The sequence below is a fragment of the Eretmochelys imbricata genome, chromosome 1 (assembly GCF_965152235.1).
Source record: "Eretmochelys imbricata isolate rEreImb1 chromosome 1, rEreImb1.hap1, whole genome shotgun sequence".
Lineage (NCBI taxonomy): Eukaryota > Metazoa > Chordata > Testudines > Cheloniidae > Eretmochelys > Eretmochelys imbricata.
Genome location: NC_135572.1, coordinates 12702809 through 12722750, shown reverse-complemented (window position 1 = coordinate 12722750; position 19942 = coordinate 12702809). Strand labels below are relative to the sequence as shown.

The 19942-nt window shown below is 43.3% G+C and overlaps 1 protein-coding gene across 1 annotated transcript in view; it reads right to left on the bottom strand.

The window, feature by feature from the left end:
- Nucleotides 1-1884: 1884 nt before the first annotated feature.
- The window catches only part of RNF169 (ring finger protein 169), a 50907-nt gene continuing 32849 nt past the window's right edge, over nucleotides 1885-19942 (bottom strand). The window contains exons 3-6 of the mRNA XM_077808014.1: nucleotides 15046-15192; nucleotides 13421-13533; nucleotides 12143-12242; nucleotides 1885-8615 (exon numbers count right to left, since the gene is read on the bottom strand). Of these exons, the coding sequence (XP_077664140.1) occupies nucleotides 7404-8615; nucleotides 12143-12242; nucleotides 13421-13533; nucleotides 15046-15192 (1572 nt within the window). The 3' untranslated portion in view covers nucleotides 1885-7403. The remainder of the gene's footprint in view (nucleotides 8616-12142; nucleotides 12243-13420; nucleotides 13534-15045; nucleotides 15193-19942) is intronic.

Below are 19942 nucleotides of genomic sequence, written 5' to 3'. Positions count from 1 at the left end.
TTGACTGTCTGAATGGGCTGTGTTCATGTTTGTACTGAAGTACTTCGTGCAGCACTCATCAATGCAAAGACTAATTTTCCTGTAAGAGGCAGATGTTTGACAGAAACAATCACAGGGCTTGGGGGGAAGTGACCTGGGAGGAATGATTAAAAGAACTAGTGTGGGCCAAATTCAGCCCTGAAGGGATTCCACGGTACTTGGGCTAATTTACCTAAAACAAATCTAAACCGGTGAGAATGCTCAGCATATGCAGGGGGGGAAGATGGTAAACCCCATGGAAGGGGGAAGATACTATTTTTGCTCGGCAAGCTGAGATGGCAAGACTGCATCCAGGGCTGGTGGCCACATTTTAAAGGGGATGTTGAAAAGTTGGAGAGGGCACAGAAGAGCCGTTAAAACTGATCTGAGGTGTGGATGTGAGAGACTGAAAGAGCACCACCTGTTTATCAAAAAGAACGAGAGGGGAATTTAATCAGAGCATATAAACACCTTCACAGAGAGGACAGCAGCTACTAAGGGCTCTTTTCATTTAGCAGAGAAAGGTGTAACAACTCCCAGTGCCCCCCCTGCAGTTGAGAGCCAGAGAGAGAGAGAGAGAGAGAGAGAGAGAGTGTGTGTGTGTGTCTATCTATCTCTATATCTGGGCCAGCAGGAGAAAGAAAACCTTGGCCCCTTTAAGGATTGCTCCCCTCACTTCCTTGTGGGCTGGGGGCACTCTGGTGCTGGCTGGACAGAACATGACTGTTGGCTCCCTCAGTAGCAAGGGAAGGGTTTTGAAGCCTGCCACCATGCCTGGGGGCAGCATTCTGTAGAGATAAACTCCCCCCATGCTTGGGATCAGAGCACCAGGTTTCTGAACTTTTCTGGGAGGATGCTAGTTGCCTGTTACAGACGGGATACCTTTCTGGAAGAGATGCTTTAGTCAAATTACAGGGCTCAAGCCAGGGTGAAATTCTGTGGCCTGTGTTAAGCAGGCGGCCAGTCCAGATGATCTAAAGGTCTCTTCTGGGCTTGGACTCTATGAATCTACACCTTAGCATAGGAAGCGTCCCAATGGCCCAACTCCAAAACCCTCCTCTCCATCTCATTTCTGCAGCCAGGGTTGGCTCCTGTGTGGGACGGCAGCTGGGCATTAGAAGGACCATGGTGGAGGCCGTCTTTCATTCTCCTTCCACCTTGCTGAAGTTATCCTTGACTATACAGCAGAGGTTCTTGTTCTCAGCTGTATTGCTACTGGTGATTGTACCCTAGCCCTGCCTCTGCTCCCACTGACTGCAATGGGAACAGAGTAAGACTATGGCAAATGCCAGCCCTGTGATACGTGGAAGCCCCAAGCCTTGGCTGCACTACAAAAACAGCAGTTCAGGTCTCCTGCGGTTAGCAAGGGGAGGGGGCCCTCACCAACACAGGCAAAATTTTGCGCTGTTTGGACTCATGGTGTCATTGTCTCAGCCCGGTACCAGTCCTACCCTTGGAGCTCTCAACTGCCACTTACCACCTGCAGGCCACCCAGCCCCAGCTCGGCCTTTTCTGGCAGCACTGGCCAGATGGTTACTTCGCTACACGAAGAATGTGTTTTATTATGGCAAACTGGAAGTTTCAGCAGCTGTTTTTTTGCATACCATTTATAGAATATCAGGAGGTCATCTAGTCCAACCCCCTGCTCAAAGCAGGACCAATCCCCACCTAGCTGGGGCTGTAACAGGTTAGAAAAGACACAGGGACGGACTTGCTCGTTTTCACATACAGCAACTTCAGGCCAAACAGGTAATTCACTACAAGAACCTTGTTTTATTCTATTTTAACTTCTGCCTTTGTCCTGGGATTAGAGCCCTCTTCGCTGCTGTTAAAATGTACAAGGTATCTGTATGGCTGACAAAGGTCTAGTTTGGGAATTTTTTACTCTGCTTGAAATAACAGAAGCCACAGTCCCATAGAACCATGTCCCCACATGTTATTTTACCCACACATTACACACATGCAAGTAAATAAGCTTTCCGCAAACTCCACTGTGTTTTATAATGTGCTGATGAAGCCACAGTGATTCAGCTGAGACCCTAAATGACCTTTTGTCTTTTACTGCACTGGGTTTTGAACAGCAAGTTGAGGATACACCACAGCACAATAATTTAAAGCATATTGGGAAAAATGTAGCAACATCTATCTTGGTTTTAAACAGTTTGACAGTAAACACCAGAAAACCAGGCGTACACATGATCCCATCAGTTAAACGATTTTTTTCTTTGCATAGTGAATAGCTAATTCTCTATCTGTTTGATGCATCGCAGTGTTTTAAAGATACAGGGAAGAAAAAAGTTTGCATCAAACTCACGTACAACACGGAGAGCGACCGTTCCGGCTTCCGAGCTGCAGTTCAATCAGCGGACCTGGCACAGCTTTGAGCTCATTGTGAAGATCCACCAAAGATCCCCTGGAGCTCGATCAGTGACTTTCTGGACCTTCATGTCCACACGCACAAGTTGAATAAGGACTGGTCTTTAGTTTTCATTTCTCGTCCCCTTTAAAAATTGGTAAGGATGAGTTTGTATGAAATATTTTCCCTTCTCACAGAACAAGCTCCTTACCAACCTTTCACTTGAAAACTATAAGATGGCAAAGAGGTCCGGAAAGTCCAGCAGAGAGCACTGCAGGGCTATCTCCTTGATGCATGGCTAAAGGCCTGGTTTTAAAATCAGTTATAGTCTTTAAGGCTTCTATCTCCCCTTTGCTTTCATTGACAAAAGACAAAGAAGCACTTGTTTAAGCTGTACTTCAAGACTAATCCATACTGCATGTACAATACCATTTGAAGAAAAATACTGACAATATAGGACAGTGTTACACAATCATCTTCTGCACAATCCATTCTTTTGGCACTTTTCCTTCATTTTTTTACTGATGTCTGTAGTCACTAACCCCCCACAAAAAGAACCTTAATACATTTTTTTCCATCTAGAAATCTACGTAGAGTCAGAGTTGGTTTAAAGTCCTGTGGCATCTTTGGCAGATTCAGTCATTCACCTACTAAATGAAATCCCTAACCCCACCCCTTCTGGTCACACAGAAGTGCAATAAGCAGTGCAATTACTTCACCAGCAACAGGGCTGCCACAGCTGAGCCCCATTTGATCTTACAGGAGGGCAGTAAGGTGAGAAACTTTCACATTTTGGAAAAATTTGTACATGCCTTCACCTTCATGCAAACTGCAGGGATTGGTTCAATTCCTTAGAGAATGTGAGATCAGAAAGGAGTAGGATGCAAAACAATTGCCAAAATAGAGATTTTTAATAAAAATCTTTTGTTGTTTTAGTGTCTCCAGACATGTGGAGATCTTTGACTCCATCCATGGTTCTGGTGTCTCCACCAGAGCTGCTGGCTTACTGATACTTCTCACATGGCATTAGTTGTGACAAAGGAAGTGTAAACTGGACCTCTGAATGCACGAGGGGCTGGGAACTTCCGTTGTTTGAAGTGCAGTTGTATACAGTACCCTATTTTTTACCCAAGCTTTTCTAGGAACGAATAAAAGCACTGTTCATGTTACAGTAGTAAAACATTCCAACAGAGTCATCAACATTCCATCAACTCGAGTCTCCAGCCTCCCAGGCTCAGTGCATACAGAGGTGCACAAACCAGGTGTCTGATCCAAAGCCCAGAGTTAGTGGAAAGACTCAGTGGACTGACTTCACTGGACTTTGGACCAGGCAGTATGGGCCCAATCCTGCTCTCACTGACTTCAAAGGGAGTAGGACTCACCTATTCTAGCAAACTGGAAACTCTTTCTTGATCTTTAAGCAACTAGATGGAGGATAAAATTATAAATATAAACTAGTTCTTTTAAGAAAGATTGAAATCAATGGACTAAAATCCTACACCATATTTTGTGGACAAATACCCCTTGGAAATATTAAAACCAACCCTGCCACATTATTTAAAGATGCTACTGCATACGAGTAATAATGTCTCATAAAAAAAGTGACAAAGATTTTTAGGATCCACAGTTATTCCTCACGAGGATCCCAAAATCAAAGGCCTCCTTAAATAAATACTGATACAATGGACCATACATTGTAAGGGCTTTTCTATTATGGTCCGGACCTGCACCCACTGAATCAATGGGAGCTTTGTATTAATTTCAATGGGATCAGGGCCTTGGATTAATCATGTAACAGTTTGCAGAGTAGGGCCCTTTGTGTGAACGACCCGTAGATAATAAAGTACATAACAGACATTCTAGCCTGGTTCTTTTCTATCAAGCTATGTTAGCTTGAGGAACTGTCATAATTGAGGCAATGGCTCCTGCACTTCCATTGAGACTCAGATTTAAAATAAAAAAAGAAATTAACACATAAAACCCAAGTGTTTAAGTGACCTTTAAAAAAACACACACAAAAGGACGCTGGCCTAGGTGGGTAGGACTCAAAATCTCATTCTCAGGAAAGATACATTCAGCTTGTGAAACCCACATAAAGTGAGTTTCTCAAAAGCTCGTTTAAAAAAAAAAAAAAAAAAAAAAGCCAGCAGCCCAGGCCTAGAACAAGGCAAGGTAATTGAGTAAGGAAGCCTGTTTCAAGGTATTTACTTGGGTGGTGCGAGGGGGACGTTGAAAGAGACTGGGGGGGGGCGAGAAGAATCAAGAATACTCTTGGATAGTGTAAAAAAAGCTTTTGCTCAGAACAAAAATAAAAGAAACTCAGGATTAAAGACTGCTGCTCCATCCTTAATGTACTCTGCTGTTCGTAAGTACTGATGAGACCAAATTTGATCATCAGTAACTCTGACCCATGCAATCCCACTGACTTCAATCAAGTCAACGACTCGGCAGTTTCCTTCAAATTCACTGCTGGCTTAAGTGAGTGCAATGCAGGTCAAGTCACTGGAGTTGTATCAGCTTAAGATCAGCTGTGCATTTGGCCCAGAAAGGTTGCAAGTGTGTAACTAAGGGCAGAATTTCCTCTCCGAAGAGGATACAATAATACACAACCCATGAGCTACAACAGTTAGGCACAGCAGTCCAGTCTAAGAGAGTGCAGAAAGCCAGCATCAACTTCCTGGCTTCACATATTAGTTTAATAGCCAGTAGTTTTTTGTGTGTTAATACGAGATATATATTATGTCATCATTACTACAAGATTTCTCAAAATGAAAGTGTCGATCTGTTGAAATATAGTATTTAAAATATATAAATTTTATCCATTAAAATATAAGATTTCTTTTGTTTTAAAAAAAATCCAGTTTAAAGCAGTAAAAAGCTTCAGGGTCCTTGTAGTTATATGAATAAGTGGCAAGCCGGAGACAAAACCAATTCCTTCGTTGCCAGGAAGGCAAGCCATTCATCATCATTTAAGATGGAAGGAGAGAGCAAAAGACACGGCAGAAATAGATGATTAAAATCCTTTTACATCAACCTCATTTGTATGCTGCATTAGCAGAACCTCCCCGCACTCCACAGGTCAGCTGCAAGTTTTGCCAGCTGCTTGGTGTACTGCTGGTTCAGTGTGTTTCAGGTAGCTCTTTAAAATGCCAGTGTCACCTAGTATAAGGAGCAACAAGATATTGAATTGGCAGACTCACGTTTCTGAGGTTGGGGGGGGGGGGGAATTCCACTGAAAGAACAGAAGATCCATCGTCTAGAAATTCAGGATTCAAGAGTGACATTTTTGAGCCCATTACTGGTGGTAATCAAGAAAATTATTTCACTCAGTAAAACAATTGCGAGGACAGGCCTGAGATGAAAGGGAGAAAAGCAGAGGTTCTTTGGGAAGGAAGCACACTCATTAAACAGTGATCATGGACATTTATCTTACCTAATGCACTGATCTATATTCCGTGTAATTGGTCCGAGAGAGAACAACCAACACCCTCCATGACACAGACAGACAGACAGACTTCATCGGGCTGCTTAAAACATCAGAGTGATTTGGGTCAGATTGTGGCATAAAGCTCAACAGTGAAAGCCTTGTGGGAATTCTCACTTGGAAAGGGCTTCATGTGGTGATTGCTGCATGTGGGAAGGAGAACACGCTCTCCACTGGAAAGGAGCCTGGACTAGTCAAGAGTCCTGTTTTCTATTCCCAACTCTACCACTGACCCCGGGCAAGCTGATAGAGTCAAATGACTGGATGCTACTGTCTTTGGAAAGCCCCGTTTGGGAGATCTAGGACCAAGAGTCTGAAAAGTGCTGAGCACCCCCAGCTCCCAATGACTTCAACTGGAATGGGAGGTGCCCAAAATTAGCAGCCGTTTTGAGAATTTTAACCTTTGTGTGCCAGTTTATACATCTCTAAAGTGAAGATAATGGATAATTACTGCTACCAAACACTTTGAAACCTCTGTGTAAACAGTGCAGCAAGCGTATTACTATCACTGCAGTGCACACATTCCCCGACCCAACCGTGGCTGGTTTGTACCCAGGGAATGAGCACTACACAGGGCTCCCATGCTGCCAATGTCCAACCGATTCATTTGGGTGGCTCTTTTCCTTACTGATGCTTCTCTTCCTAAATGTCCAAGATGAGTAAAACCATGTTGATTGGTTTCACCTTTGTGCCACCCCAAGAGAGTGGGTTGGTAGTATTCACTTTACCTTCTCTTTATAGCTAAGTTTTCTGCGATATTACCAACATCGATTAACTAGTTTTCAACAATGCATTTTCCATGAAATCCTTGGTTTGCACGTTTCCTACATTGCATATGGTCTCATTAAAATAACCCCTGATCTACATTGTCTAATGTATTTCATTTTTTGTGCCCCTGGGAGGTGTTACTGAATCGTATCCACTATCGGTGTATCCATTTGCTCCTTAGTTGCTGGGACAAAAAGGAGAAAGCATGGCTCAATCTTAACAGTGGGACCCCTTAATAAAGAGGCTATCACAAACCAGGGAGTTTACATCACTATGGTATAACTTACGATCCATTCACAGTATCTGGCTGCAGCATAAGGGAGAGCGTGAAACAGGCACAGGACTGGGGGTTGGAGAGAAACAGTCTAGATGATTTATGTAAATGTGTTTTCAATCCCTAATTTCTGTCTGACATGATGCAGCAGGCTGGACATTGGATTTACAAGGTCTTTATCATTGGGCTCATATACTCTTGGTATCCCATTAGTAAGATGGCCACCACCAGCATTTAACTCAGAAATGTCACCTACTTATGTATGAGTACATTTCAGTGTATACATGGGGAGGATCGGCTGTCTTTCAGAGTGATGGACAAAACGGGACAGGTGAATTTTTGTTTTTAGCCTGCAAGGACCCTGGCTTCAGCGTGAACTGGATCTAAAATGTCTTACCATCAAAAAGAAAAAAAAAAATTGTGGGTGGTTGTATGACAAGAAAATAGCTCCTCCTATGGGGTATTTTGATAAACCTCATGTCCTCTACAAAAGGCAACATTGTTCATAGGTGCTGCTTTGCACCTGTAGTGCTCTTTGACCGCAAGAGATATTGATCTACTCTTGCTTTCCGCCTATCCATTGTCCTGTTTTCACTGTCAAAAATTCGCTGCAGTTGTAAGGCTAGCCTCCTGTCTTCCTCCTCCTGCTGCAGCTTCTGTTCCATCTCCCTCACTAAAGGATCATCTGTGGCCAAGCCCATCTCGCCAGCGGTCTGCCTCAGTCTTTTAACCGAACCATTCTGTTCCAAGTGCTTTGTTTTACAGTGTCTCTTCCGTCCTCGTCTCAGTGAAGGGGGCTGTTCGCCAATCACATTTTCAACAGAATTGCAGGTTCCATTTTGTACGTTGATTAATTCACTATTGTTCAGGTATTTAAGCTGCTTTTTTCCTGCTGTCTTGATAGAAACTCCTAGCATACTGTTCCCTGGCAGCGCTGGGTTGACTCCAATTATTCTTCTGGTCATTATTTTTGCCCCAATGCTAAGACAAGATTTGTCCAGATATGAATTTGTTTTTACTTCAGATACATCTGAAACTTGAGTGTTCAGAGAAGTTCCATTTGATCTTGTATCTAGATCAGAGGAACTGCCATCCATTGTTAAGGCCTGTGAACGGTTTTTCTTGTTACCAGCCCTTTCGAGCTTCACTTCACTGATCGAAGGGAAATAATCTAACTCTGTGTTTGTGTGTGCTGCAGTATCAGGTAGAATTTGATCATTTAAGATTCGCAGCTGCTCTTTACTGGAGTTAGCAATGTCAGGAACCAGAAAGTCCTCTCCGGTCTCTGAAGCCAGAGATGTAAGGGTAGCTTTACAGAGAGTCTTTTTAATCTGGCGCTCCTGAAATATTTGCTCCCATTTTTTCAGGATTCTGGGACTAGCTTCATAGGTGGTTGGTTTCTGCAGGCTTCGGTTCAGGTTCCTTGGAGTAGACTTTATAATCAAAGGACTCAAGACTTTGCCGTCGGGAAGCCTCTTGGGAGGAGTGCATGGTGAGCAGACAATAGGTTTGAAATGATTGAGCTCTTCTGAGATACTGTCATTGCTCTCAGGGCTGATGGATCGCTCCGGCTTGTGCAGGATGGAGAGTGACGAAACAGAGTTGGAAACCAGACGCTTTTCTGCTGTCAAATCTGGGGCAGAGAGGCAGCGATTGTTTTGGGTGGATGACAAAACTCCAACGATGGGAGTCGACGCACTGGTCACGGATAGAACCTGTAGAACAAGTCATTGGGATTAGAAAGTTTGTCATTGTAGTGATCTAAAAAGAGGGGCCAGAGTAAGAGTGAAATGGGTGAATCACAAGAGAATAGGAAACGCTGCAAATCACTCAAACAACTAACTAGACCACTAGTTCCTAATCTTTCAGGCAACTGTACCTGTTTATCAGGCCACGATGTCTGCTGTACCAGCCAGCAGCCTCAGCCACCTTCTTCCTTTGGGCCAGCAACTTCCTTATCCCACCACGTCAATAATGAGCACTAAGTCCAGCCTTGGGGCTAGGCCCTGCAGTCCTGCTTGCCTTCCATTCAACTGTGCACTGTCAAATCTGAAATGCAGCCTGGGGTGCTCCAGATCCTGCAGCAAGTCAGACTAAGTGACTGTGGCTGGTTTGAGCACATTGAATGGCCCACAGGTAACAAGGGAGCACCAGAATCCACCACAGCCTGGGTCCCAAATTCATCCTTAGCATGAGGGCTGTGCTTGGGACATCAAAGGAATGGAGAGTAGCTAGCCAGAGCGGTGGCAAAAGCTCGACGCACAGGAACAAAGAGGTTGATAACCATGGAACTAGACTAACTCAAAGAAAATTTACCAAGGGTCGTGATGGATTCTCCATCACTGGCAATTTTTAAATCACGGTTGGATATTTTTCTAAATGATCTGCTCTAGGGATTTTTTTTTTTGGGGGGGGGGGGGGTCCTGTGTTATATAGGGGGTCAGACTAGATGATCATAATGATCCCTTCTGGCCTTGCAATCTATGAAGCTACGACATGCCTAGTAGCAGCATGACTGTACTGCCAGGGGCATGCTGTTTACAGCGAGTAAACTCAGACATTTTCTTGCCATCAACTGATGTATAAGAAATGGCTGATCCAGGCTTTAACACGCTCTTACTGCAACAAACGAAGGGAAAAGGCTGGCCAGAGGACACTGAATAGGGTAAGGTAAACAAATCTCCTGTGCATTATTAGCACACAAAGCATGGTTTCCAGTTTGCTAGTGATTAAACAACAAGGGAGCTGGCAGCAGAGACTCCTTAAGAGCAGCACGGCCAGCCATGTTCAAAGACATTTCTAACACTGTCACATTTAGGAGCGTGAGGTCATACAGCTACAAATAACAGAGTAAAAACTACATACACACAAATGCAAATGAGTTTTCCTTTTCAAAGTCAAGGTGATTTTATATGGTGGTTAGCCCCGGCACTGGAATGGCTTTTCTTTGTTCAGTTTAGAGAGAGGTGATTTTAACAAGCTTATGGCTCTGGAGTTAATACAGGTTGTGGAACATCCTTTTCGTGGAGCACTTGTTCTCTGGGCAGGTCCACTCACAGTCTACTTTAAAAAAGATCTGGGAGCTGGGAAGACAGATTACTTTACAGTGCCTCATTCTGGACTTGATCCAACTCCCATCAATTTCAATGAGAGTTAGATTAGGTCAGGGATTCTCAAACTTTCTTGCACCACGACCCCCCTTCTCACAACAAAAATTACTACATGACTCCAGCAGGGGGAACTGAAGCCTGAGCCCACCCAAACCCTGCTGCCCTGGGTGGAGGGGCCAAAGCCTTAGCGCCCCTGCCCCAGGTGGGGTGGGGAAGAGGGCAAAGCCGAAGGCCAAGGGCTTCAGCCCCAGGCAAGGGCCTGTAACATGAGCCCTGCCACCCGGAGCTGAAGCCCTCAGGCTTTGGTTTCAGCCCCGGGCCCTGACAAGTCTAATGCCAGCCCTGGTGACCCCATTAAAACGGGATCATGACCCACTTTGGGGTCCCGATCCATAGTTTGAGAACCACTAGAAAGAGGGTCCTTTTTTAGGAGCATGGCTCATGACTGTCGCCTCAGGGAGGTCCACAGTACTTTGTCACCAAGACTATTTATGTCACCTGAGCAGGACCTACGAGGATCTCCCCATCTTGCAAGCAGGGTTCCCCACCAAATGGCTATCCCAAGGGTTCCTTTGGCTTCCGACAGTGACTGGATGCTTAGCATGATTCCCCCCCCCCCTTGTGGAATGAAGATGAAGCAAAAGCTGAAGAGAAGGGGATTTGGTGCAAAAAGTGGACAGTCCTAGTAAAGGAGACAGATGCAGGCAGAAGAGGGATGGTTCCTTATTCCTTCTTGAAAGAAGTGAAGTTTTGGGGAGAATGAGGTCATGAAGATCTCTCGCTGGACAGGGAGATGTGGAGGAAGAGCGGAGCTTCCCTCTAGTGACTGGAGGTGAAGGCTCTGATGGATGTAAGGTGCAGTGGTGGGGAGAAAGGCTCTGGAGCAAGGGCTCAGCCAATGGCTGCAGGGGACACCCCATCTCCATGCAGGAAGACTCAGCAGAGAGTGGAGGGAAGGTAGGAGAAGGGCCATAGGTCTCATAAGAAGCCCCTACCACTGAAGCCCTTTGAAGCATACCACATCCCCCATATCTCCTACCTGGACTGGGCTGGGCCTTCTGGAGTGGACATGAGGCACCTGATACTTGGTGCGACTGGACTAAATAACACTGACTGAATCCACTGTGCTGCTGCCAGGCACCAGGAGCCTGCAGGCCAGAGAGGCAGAAAATGGCCGAGTACGTGGAGATTAGTAGTGGAGTAAAAGCACAGACAATGATATCAATCAAATTGCTGCTGCTGGGGAGATCAAATCCTGAGGCTGATGGTGCTACAAAGGCCTTAAGAGTCTCAGAAATGGTGCAAAGGAAGAAGTCTGCCAGACGCGCAACAGCAGCCCAGTAATTAGGCTGGAACAGCAGACGGACATTTGCCTGAGCAAATCATGGGTTGGATTTTCAGAGGTGCTTAGTAGCCACAACTCTTACTGAAGTCCATCCATGCCATAGGCACTCAGCACCTCTGGAAATCAGGCCTCCTGTTCTCCCTCTGCTGGGCCGGTAGCACCAGTTCATTCACAAACAGAGCCCCTTTGACTTCAGCAAGAGCAAGACTAGACCAACTGTTCCTAGAGAGGCGATGTTAATCAGTGACAGTGGACGAGGAAGGAGACAGAGACCAGGTCAACAATGATCATTTCTGCTCCATTTTAAAAATGATCTGCAAGGGGTGCGGGGCAGGGGCGGGGAGATGGAATAACTTTTTGCTAAAATGCAAAGGTTAAAAAGTAGTTTGGGGGAGAGATGGAGACAGTTGTTTTTCAAGCTTGTGAGAGAGCTATTTTTTAAACCACCAGTGAATCAGGTTTGAAAAGAAATCTGATTTACAAAAAAGGAAGTGGAGTACCCTTCGAATTCCCTGTTATCACATAATGCTAGCAAAAAAGTGTGTGTGCTGTCCATTTTTCTGTTCAATTACTTCCAACCTGGACTGGCAGTCAGCTCCTGCTGTAAATCGCAAGGGATTGATTAGCCATACGGATTTAACATCAAACCTCTGCTGACACAATTTTTTTGACCGATAGATAGATGGTCTCCAAGTAACTGTCACTGTATAGCCTTCAACAGCATTTCTATGAAATGTACAAACTTCTCCCTCACTGGATGTAATATATTTCCAAAAACATCTGGTACCTTTGTTCTGTTGGCTGGGGCTGATCTCTGCCTGCTCTTTGATCGATCTTGAATGGTGTCATTGCAACTCTGACTCCTTTCCAGTTTGGAGGTTAGGTTCCTAAAAATCAGGAATGTGTAAAACATTAGACTGTGTATTAATTTAAAAACAGCACATTTCATGGCACCATCAAGATGGGCACATAGCACGTTCAGCTTATGTGCACCAGGTACCTGTGTCATGCAGGAGGTAGGGGTAGCCACCAAGACAGAATCTAGCTTGCACAGGATACCTCCCAACTACCAGAGCAGGGGGAACTTGGAGGGAGATTATGACTGATCTGTTTCCTGGGCCACTGCAATAACATATTGCTCTACACCCAGGGCTTATGGCAAAGCCACAATTTAGCCCTGAATAAATGCATGACATTACAGAAACCCTTGTCCTGTCCTACCCAATCGCCCCCACTTGTTACACTTGATGCAACCAATGAGAGTAAAGTTATATAAGCAGCTCCTTGGAGTTGGGGCCAGCTCTTGGCATTTGTGCCCTGTCCCTTTTGAGAACCGTATAAACAAACACTTCTATATATGAACCTACCATGTAGATCTTTATAAACTACAGAGACTGTAAATGTACATCCTTCAAAGGACACATACCCTATGCATTATTCCTCAATTCTATGGCAACCGTGGGACAAATAGGTCCTATTCTCGATCAAAGGTTTAGAAAAACTAGCCTATGAGAAAAGGTTAAAAAAAACTGGTCACGTTTCATCTTGAGAAAAACAGGCTGAGGGGTGACCCAATATGTCTACAAATACATTAAGGGCCATTATAAAGAGGATGGTGATTGTTCTCACGTCCACTGAAGATAGAACAAGAAGCAATGGGCTTAATCTGCTGCATGGCGGCTTCAGATATCAACTAGAGTTAATAGTTAAGCACTGGAATAGGCTTCCAAGAGAGGTTTGGAATCCCCGTCAGAGGTTTTTAGAACAGGTTGGACAAACTCCTGTCAGGGATGGTCTAGGTTTACTTGGTCCTGCCTCAGCACAGGGGACTGGACTTGATGACCTCTTGAGGTCCCTTCCAGCCCTACATTTCTATGGATTCTATGATTGTATTTGATCAGTTATTCAATACTACATTTTCTAAAACAGTAATAACTTATTTTGGGCTGTGGTGACTGTTTGAATTAGATTTAAGTACTTCAGGGATGTTTAGAACAAAAATATGAAAGGAGTAATATTTATGTTCGTAACAGCCAGCCAGTGTGAACTAAAGTCTGTTTCTTACCCTGTCAGGAAGGCAAAAGAATAGGTGCTGCCTTTGGAAACAAAAGCCGACCGATGTGTGTGCTTGCTCTGGAATGGTTCTTCGTTCTCTGAATCCGAGAGGCGTTCAGGAAACTGAAGTTAATAAAGGAAGAATCAGCCGGCATACACAAAAAAGTCACTCAGGAAATAGTTATTCCTTGGGAAAATGCTTCGAGTCTCCAAAAGTGGCGACATTTGAAGTATGTAAAGAACAGAATGCGAGTGCCAGCTGGTGAATAGTGTCATAGATCTATTAACTGGCCTTAAGCTAGAGCAATTTATGTCAGCCAAAGATCTGGTCCAACGTTTTTGCCACTTGGAAAAAAAATGAACTTATATGTGCAGCTGTGGTTCAGTGATGAGCACTTCATTATCAAATGCTACAGGACTCAGAGCCCAAAGTAAGGCACTCAGCAAACAATACTAAGAGAGCAACAGTTTGATATCAGTGTAACCTTTATCAACTATAAACTATTCTATGGTACTTTCCACACAGTCTATGACTGATATGGGCAAGAGCCAAAGCTAAACAAGAAGTTACTCTTTTACCATGCTGCCATATATTCCCCTGATGACTTGTATTATACACATTTGTAGATGTGTATTTCTACAAGTCTGAACATGTGTGAGAAAGAGGATACATGCAATGGTATGGTTTGCTATACAGGTTTTATCACCACAGAGTTTGAAACAGCCACATTACTCATAAGTGGGGAAGCCAGAAGCGAGTTAAACAGATCACTCCAAATGGGAGCCAATAAAACCTTCTTGTGGCACCTTAGAGACTAACCAATTTATTTGAGCATAAGCTTTCGTGAGCTACAGCTCACTTCATCAGATGCATAAAAGTGGAAAATGCAGTGAGGATATTTTTATACACACAGACCATGAAAAAATGGGTGTTTAATCACTTCAAAAGGTTTTCTCTCCCCCCACCCCACTCTCCTGCTGGTAATAGCTTATGCATCTGATGAAGTGAGCTGTAGCTCACGAAAGCTCATGCTCAAATAAATTGGTTAGTCTCTAAGGTGCCACAAGTACTCCTTTTCTTTTTGCAAAGACAGACTAACACAGCTGTTACTCTGAAACTTAATCACTATGGAATCCAAACGTACAATGCATAGAAGAGTTATTCAAACCTCAAAAAGATGACCTAAGGTAGGTTTCCTATAGCTAAAAATACCAAAACTGTACAGTCTGGTATCTCAGGTCCTTCTAGAGCTAGAAAGAAATCAAACAAGTTCTATTGGGAAGTTACAGCTTCATAAGAACGGCTATACTGGGTCAGACCAAAGGTCCATCTAGCCCAGTATCCTGTTTTCCGACAGTGGCCAATGCCAGGTGCTTCAGAGGGAATGAACAGAACAGGTAATCACCAACTGATCCACCCCCTATCACCCATTCCCAGCTTCAGGCGAACAGGCTAGGGACTGGCTCTATCCCTTCCAATGACATACATCCCCTAGTTTCAGTTGTGCAGGAGTCAGAGACATCAGATCATTTTTTACATCTAGAAAAGTGATTACTGATCCAGGACTGAATGCTGTTAGTCTTGGGTAGGTTTAATGCTATATCTGGGGTGGGAACAGTGTCGTATTTACTTACACATTCTTGATTCGTTTTAAGCATTAGTGGTTCATCTTTTTTTTGCTGTTCTTCCATTTTTCTTTTTCCCACTTCCATGTCTTCTAGAATTAGCTTGTGGATCAGATCCTCAGATGTTTTTTCCTCTTGTAATTTTTCTCCCCTCAACTAGCAATAAAATAACAAAGGAGATAACATAACATACTTGAAATTGCCTGTATTAACAGCCTATGTATTTATTGAATTAAACATGGAACTGGGAGCCACAAAATCCTGTATTCTAATCCTGGTTTCTTACAATGGTTCACCGTAGGAAAGTTCCTTATTCCGCCACATGCCTGAGTTTCCCCATCCATAAATGGGGGGAGAAGGGGAGCGGGAGGAGAGAAAGTGAAGAAAGGAGGGCAGAAACAGGAGCACAAATTGTATGACCAAATGCTGAAGTTGGGGTTGAGGGTACATTCTTTTGATGCATGGTTTGTTAATACTTCTCAGGAGAAGACTGAACTGATTGGTCTGAGTAATACAGAACCTCGCTACAGGATTCATATTAAGTCTTTACTCAGTAATGGGAAGTGTGAATTAAACAGAGTCTGCTCTATTTCTTTTACTATGGGACACACAATCTCAGAGGTTAAGGAGTCCTGTATACAGGATTTAAATAGAGGTAAATAAACCAGGATTTTTAAAAGTTATTTATGGCAATCTGTCTGAAATCCTCCCCACATCTTCCCTCCTTTCCCTTGTCCCCCAGAATTTGTAGAAATCCACATGGAATTATCTATTTGTCTTCTAATCTATATGGTTCTATTTGGATTTTATTTTAACGTCCAGGTACAGTGAGACATACAAGAATGTTTAAAAATTTATCAGACAGTAATGAGGATCTTAGGGATAATGGTAGCATGACAAATGGGAATGAGGCTATGGAGGTAGATATTACCATAATTGAGGTAGAAGCGAAACTCGAACAGCTTAATGGGACTAAATCGGGGGGCCCAGATAATCTTCATCCAAGAATATTAAAGGAATTGGCACATGAAATTGCAAGCCCATTAGCAAGAATTTTTAATGAATCTGTGAACTCTGGGGTTGTACCGTATGACTGGAGAATTGCTAACATAGTTCCTATTTTTAAGAAAGGAAAAAAAAGTGATCTGGGTAACTACAGGCCTGTTAGTTTGACATCTGTAGTATGCAAGGTCTTGGAAAAATTTTTGAAGAAGAAAGTAGTTAAGGACATTGAGGTCAATTGTAAATGGGACAAAATGCAACATGGTTTTACAAAAGGTAGATCATGTCAAACCAACCTGATCTCCTTCTTTGAGAAAGGAGAAAGAAACAGATTTTTTAGACACAGGAAACGCAGTGGATCTAATTTACTGAGATTTCAGTAAGGCGTTTGATATGGTCCCACATGGGGAATTATTAGTTAAATTGGAAAAGATGGGGATCAATATGAAAATTGAAAGGTGGATAAGGAATTGGTTAAAGGGGAGACTACAGCAGGTCATACTGAAAGGTGAACTGTCAGGCTGGAGGGAGGTTACCAGTGGAGTTCCTCAGGGTTCGGTTTTGGAATCAATCTTATTTAATCTTTTTATTACTGACCTTGGCACAAAAAGTGGGAGTGTGCTAATAAAGTCTGCAGATGATACAAAGCTGGGAGGTATTGTAGAGAAGGACCGGGATATCCTACAGGAGGATCTGGATGACCTTGTAAACTGGAATAATAGTAATAGGATGAAATTTAATAGTGAGAAGTGTAAGGTCATGCATTTAGGGATTAAGAACAAGAATTTTAGTTATAAGCTGGGGACGCATCAATTAGAAGTAACGGAGCAGGAGAAAGACCTTGGAGTATTGGTTGACCACAGGATGACTATGAGCCACCAATGTGATATGGCCGTGAAAAAAAGCTAATGCGGTCCTGGGATGCATCAGGAGAGGTATTTCCAGTAGAGATAAGGAGGTGTTAGTACCATTATACAAGGCACTAGTGAGACCTCATCTGGAATACTGTGCGCAGTTCTGGTCTCCCATGTTTAAGAAGGATGAATTCAAACTGGAACAGGTACAAAGAAGGGCTACTAGGATGATCCAAGGAATGGAAAACCGGTCTTATGAAAGGAGACTCAAGGAGCTTGGCTTGTTTAGCCTAACCAAAAGAAGGCTGAGGGGAGATATGATTGCTCTCTATAAATATATCAGAGGGATAAATACCAGAGAGGGAGAGGAATTATTTAAGCTCAGTACCCATGTGGACACAAGAACATATGGATATTAACTGGCCATCAGGAAGTTTAGACTTGAAATTAGATGAAGGTTTCTAACCATCAGAGGAGTGAAGTTCTGGAACAGCCTTCCAAGGGAAGCAGTGGGGGCAAAAGATCTATCTGGCTTCAAGATTAAACTCAATAAGTTTATGGAGGAGAAGGTATGATGGGATAACATGATTTTGACAATTAATTGATCTTTAACTATTCATGGTAAATAGGCCCAATGGCCTGTGATGGAATGTTAGATGGGGTGGGATCCCAGTTACCACAGAGAATTCTTTCCTAGGTATCTGGCTGGTGAATCTTGCTCACATGCTCAGGGGTCAGCTGATCGCCATATTTGGGGTCGGGAAGGAATTTTCCTCCAGGGCAGATTGGAAGAGGCCCTGGGGGTTTTTCACCTTCCTCTGCAGCATGGGGCATGGGTCACTTGCTGGAGGATTCTCTGCACCTTGAAGTCTTTAAACCATGATTTGAGGACTTCAGTAACTCAGACATAGGTGAAAGGTTTATTGCAGGAGTGGGTGGGTGAGATTCTGTGGCCTGCACTGTGCAGGAGGTCAGACCAGATGATCATAATGGTCCCTTCTGACCTTAATATCTATGAATCTATGAAGGTGCAAACATAACCTCCGTCAACAGAAAACACTCAGGGCTATCTTCCTTGGATATTAAGAACAGCAGAATTCTACAAAAACCTTATGTCATAAATATAAAGGGAAGGGTAAACCCCTTTGAAATCCCTCCTGGCCAGGGGAAAGCTCCTCTCACCTGTAAAGGGTTAAGAAGCTAAAGGTAACCTCGCTGGCACCTGACCAAAATGACCGATGAGGAGACAAGATACTTTCAAAAGCTGGGAGGAGGGAGAGAGACAAAGGGTCTGTGTGTCTGTCTATATTCTGGTTTTTTGTCAGGGATAGACCAGGAATGGAGTCTTAGAACTTTTAGTAAGTAATCTAGCTAGGTATGTGTTAGATTATGATTTCTTTAAATGGCTGAGAAAAGGATTGTGCTGAATAGAATAACTATTTCTGTCTGTGTATCTTTTTTGTAACTTAAGGTTTTGCCTAGAGGGGTTCTCTATGTTTTTGAATCTAATTACCCTGTAAGATATCTACCATCCTGATTTTACAGGGGGGATTTCTTTATTTCTATTCACTTCTATCTTTATTAAAAGTCTTCTTGTAAGAAAACTGAATGCTTTTTCATTGTTCTCAGATCCAAGGGTTTGGGTCTGTGGTCACCTATGCAAATTGGTGAGGCTTTTTATCCAACATTTCCCAGGAAAGGGGGGGGTGCAAGTGTTGGGAGGATTGTTCATTGTTCTTAAGATCCAAGGGTCTGGGTCTGTAGTCACCTAGGCAAATTGGTGAGGCTTTTTACCAAACCTTGTCCAGGAAGTGGGGTGCAAGGTTTTGGGAAGTATTTTGGGGGGAAAGATGCGTCCAAACAGCTCTTCCCCAGTAACCAGTATTAGTTTGGTGGTGGTAGCGGCCAGTCCAAGGACAACGGGTGGAATATTTTGTACCTTGGGGAAGTTTTGACCTAAGCTGGTAAAGATAAGCTTAGGAGGTTTTTCATGCAGGTCCCCACATCTGTACCCTAGAGTTCAGAGTGGGGGAGGAACCTTGACACCTTACAAAAAGAAAAAAGCATCTCTTGTGGACAAAGACTTTTTGTGCTCTATTTTGGAGACCATATAGATCTTCCTCAAGCCAAAGGGTTAATGTTGACATCCAATAACATGTTTGTACAAAGGCAACTGAGAGCTTTGCATACTTCTGAGTCAAATGGAAACAAAGTTTGCCCTACAGTATAAAGTTTGGAAGCCAACAGCTCCAAATTTGGCTTGGAAGTTACTCTCCATGTACCCTTCCCCAGATATACCCATTTGGATGCAGTAGCTTCTGCAACTAGTAGGTTTCTTTAACCTGGAGGGGGAAAAACAGTGGAAAACAAAAACAAAAAACCCACCACCAGAGCAGAAACAACCTGTGTTCTAATTAATGGGAGACTGCCTAGGAATTTCAGCCCAAAATTTTTGTTTGAATGCAAACAGTTCAGGGAAGAATTTGCAACATGAACACTGCATTACTGTGCTAAGGCATGAGGAAAAGAAAAAGCAAAACAGACTACCTTACTTGTAACACCCAACTTGTGAGAAGTAAAAAGAGTAGATTCCTAGAAGTTTCAGTTTTGACAATCTCAGATGTTATTAGTAATTATAAGTAACAGCTCTTATTTTAACCTGGCTACGTCCTTTTAATATCCCAGAGGCCCTGATCATTATTCTCAGAGCTTCAGAGAATAATCCCTTGCAAGTAATCTAAAGGAAAAGGATTTGTTTGGTTTTTAAAGTGATCAGTTTTCTCATTTCTTGAGATCAGAAATTCTGTTCCTATATGCGCAACATATATTTCCAGAATCTGTGAAATTCACATTTGATATCTTCTCTTCCTTGAACTAGTCCAGGTTTATGTAGTCTTTAAAGGTGTCCCCCGTCTTAGGTGAAACTTCTCTGTTGCTGAAAAGTGACATGTCAGCACATGCCACAGGTAGGAGTTTCCCTACTGATTACAGAGTTTCCAAGGAAAAACTTGTGTGAAGAGAACTGGATGCAACTATGGATTTACTCAGTA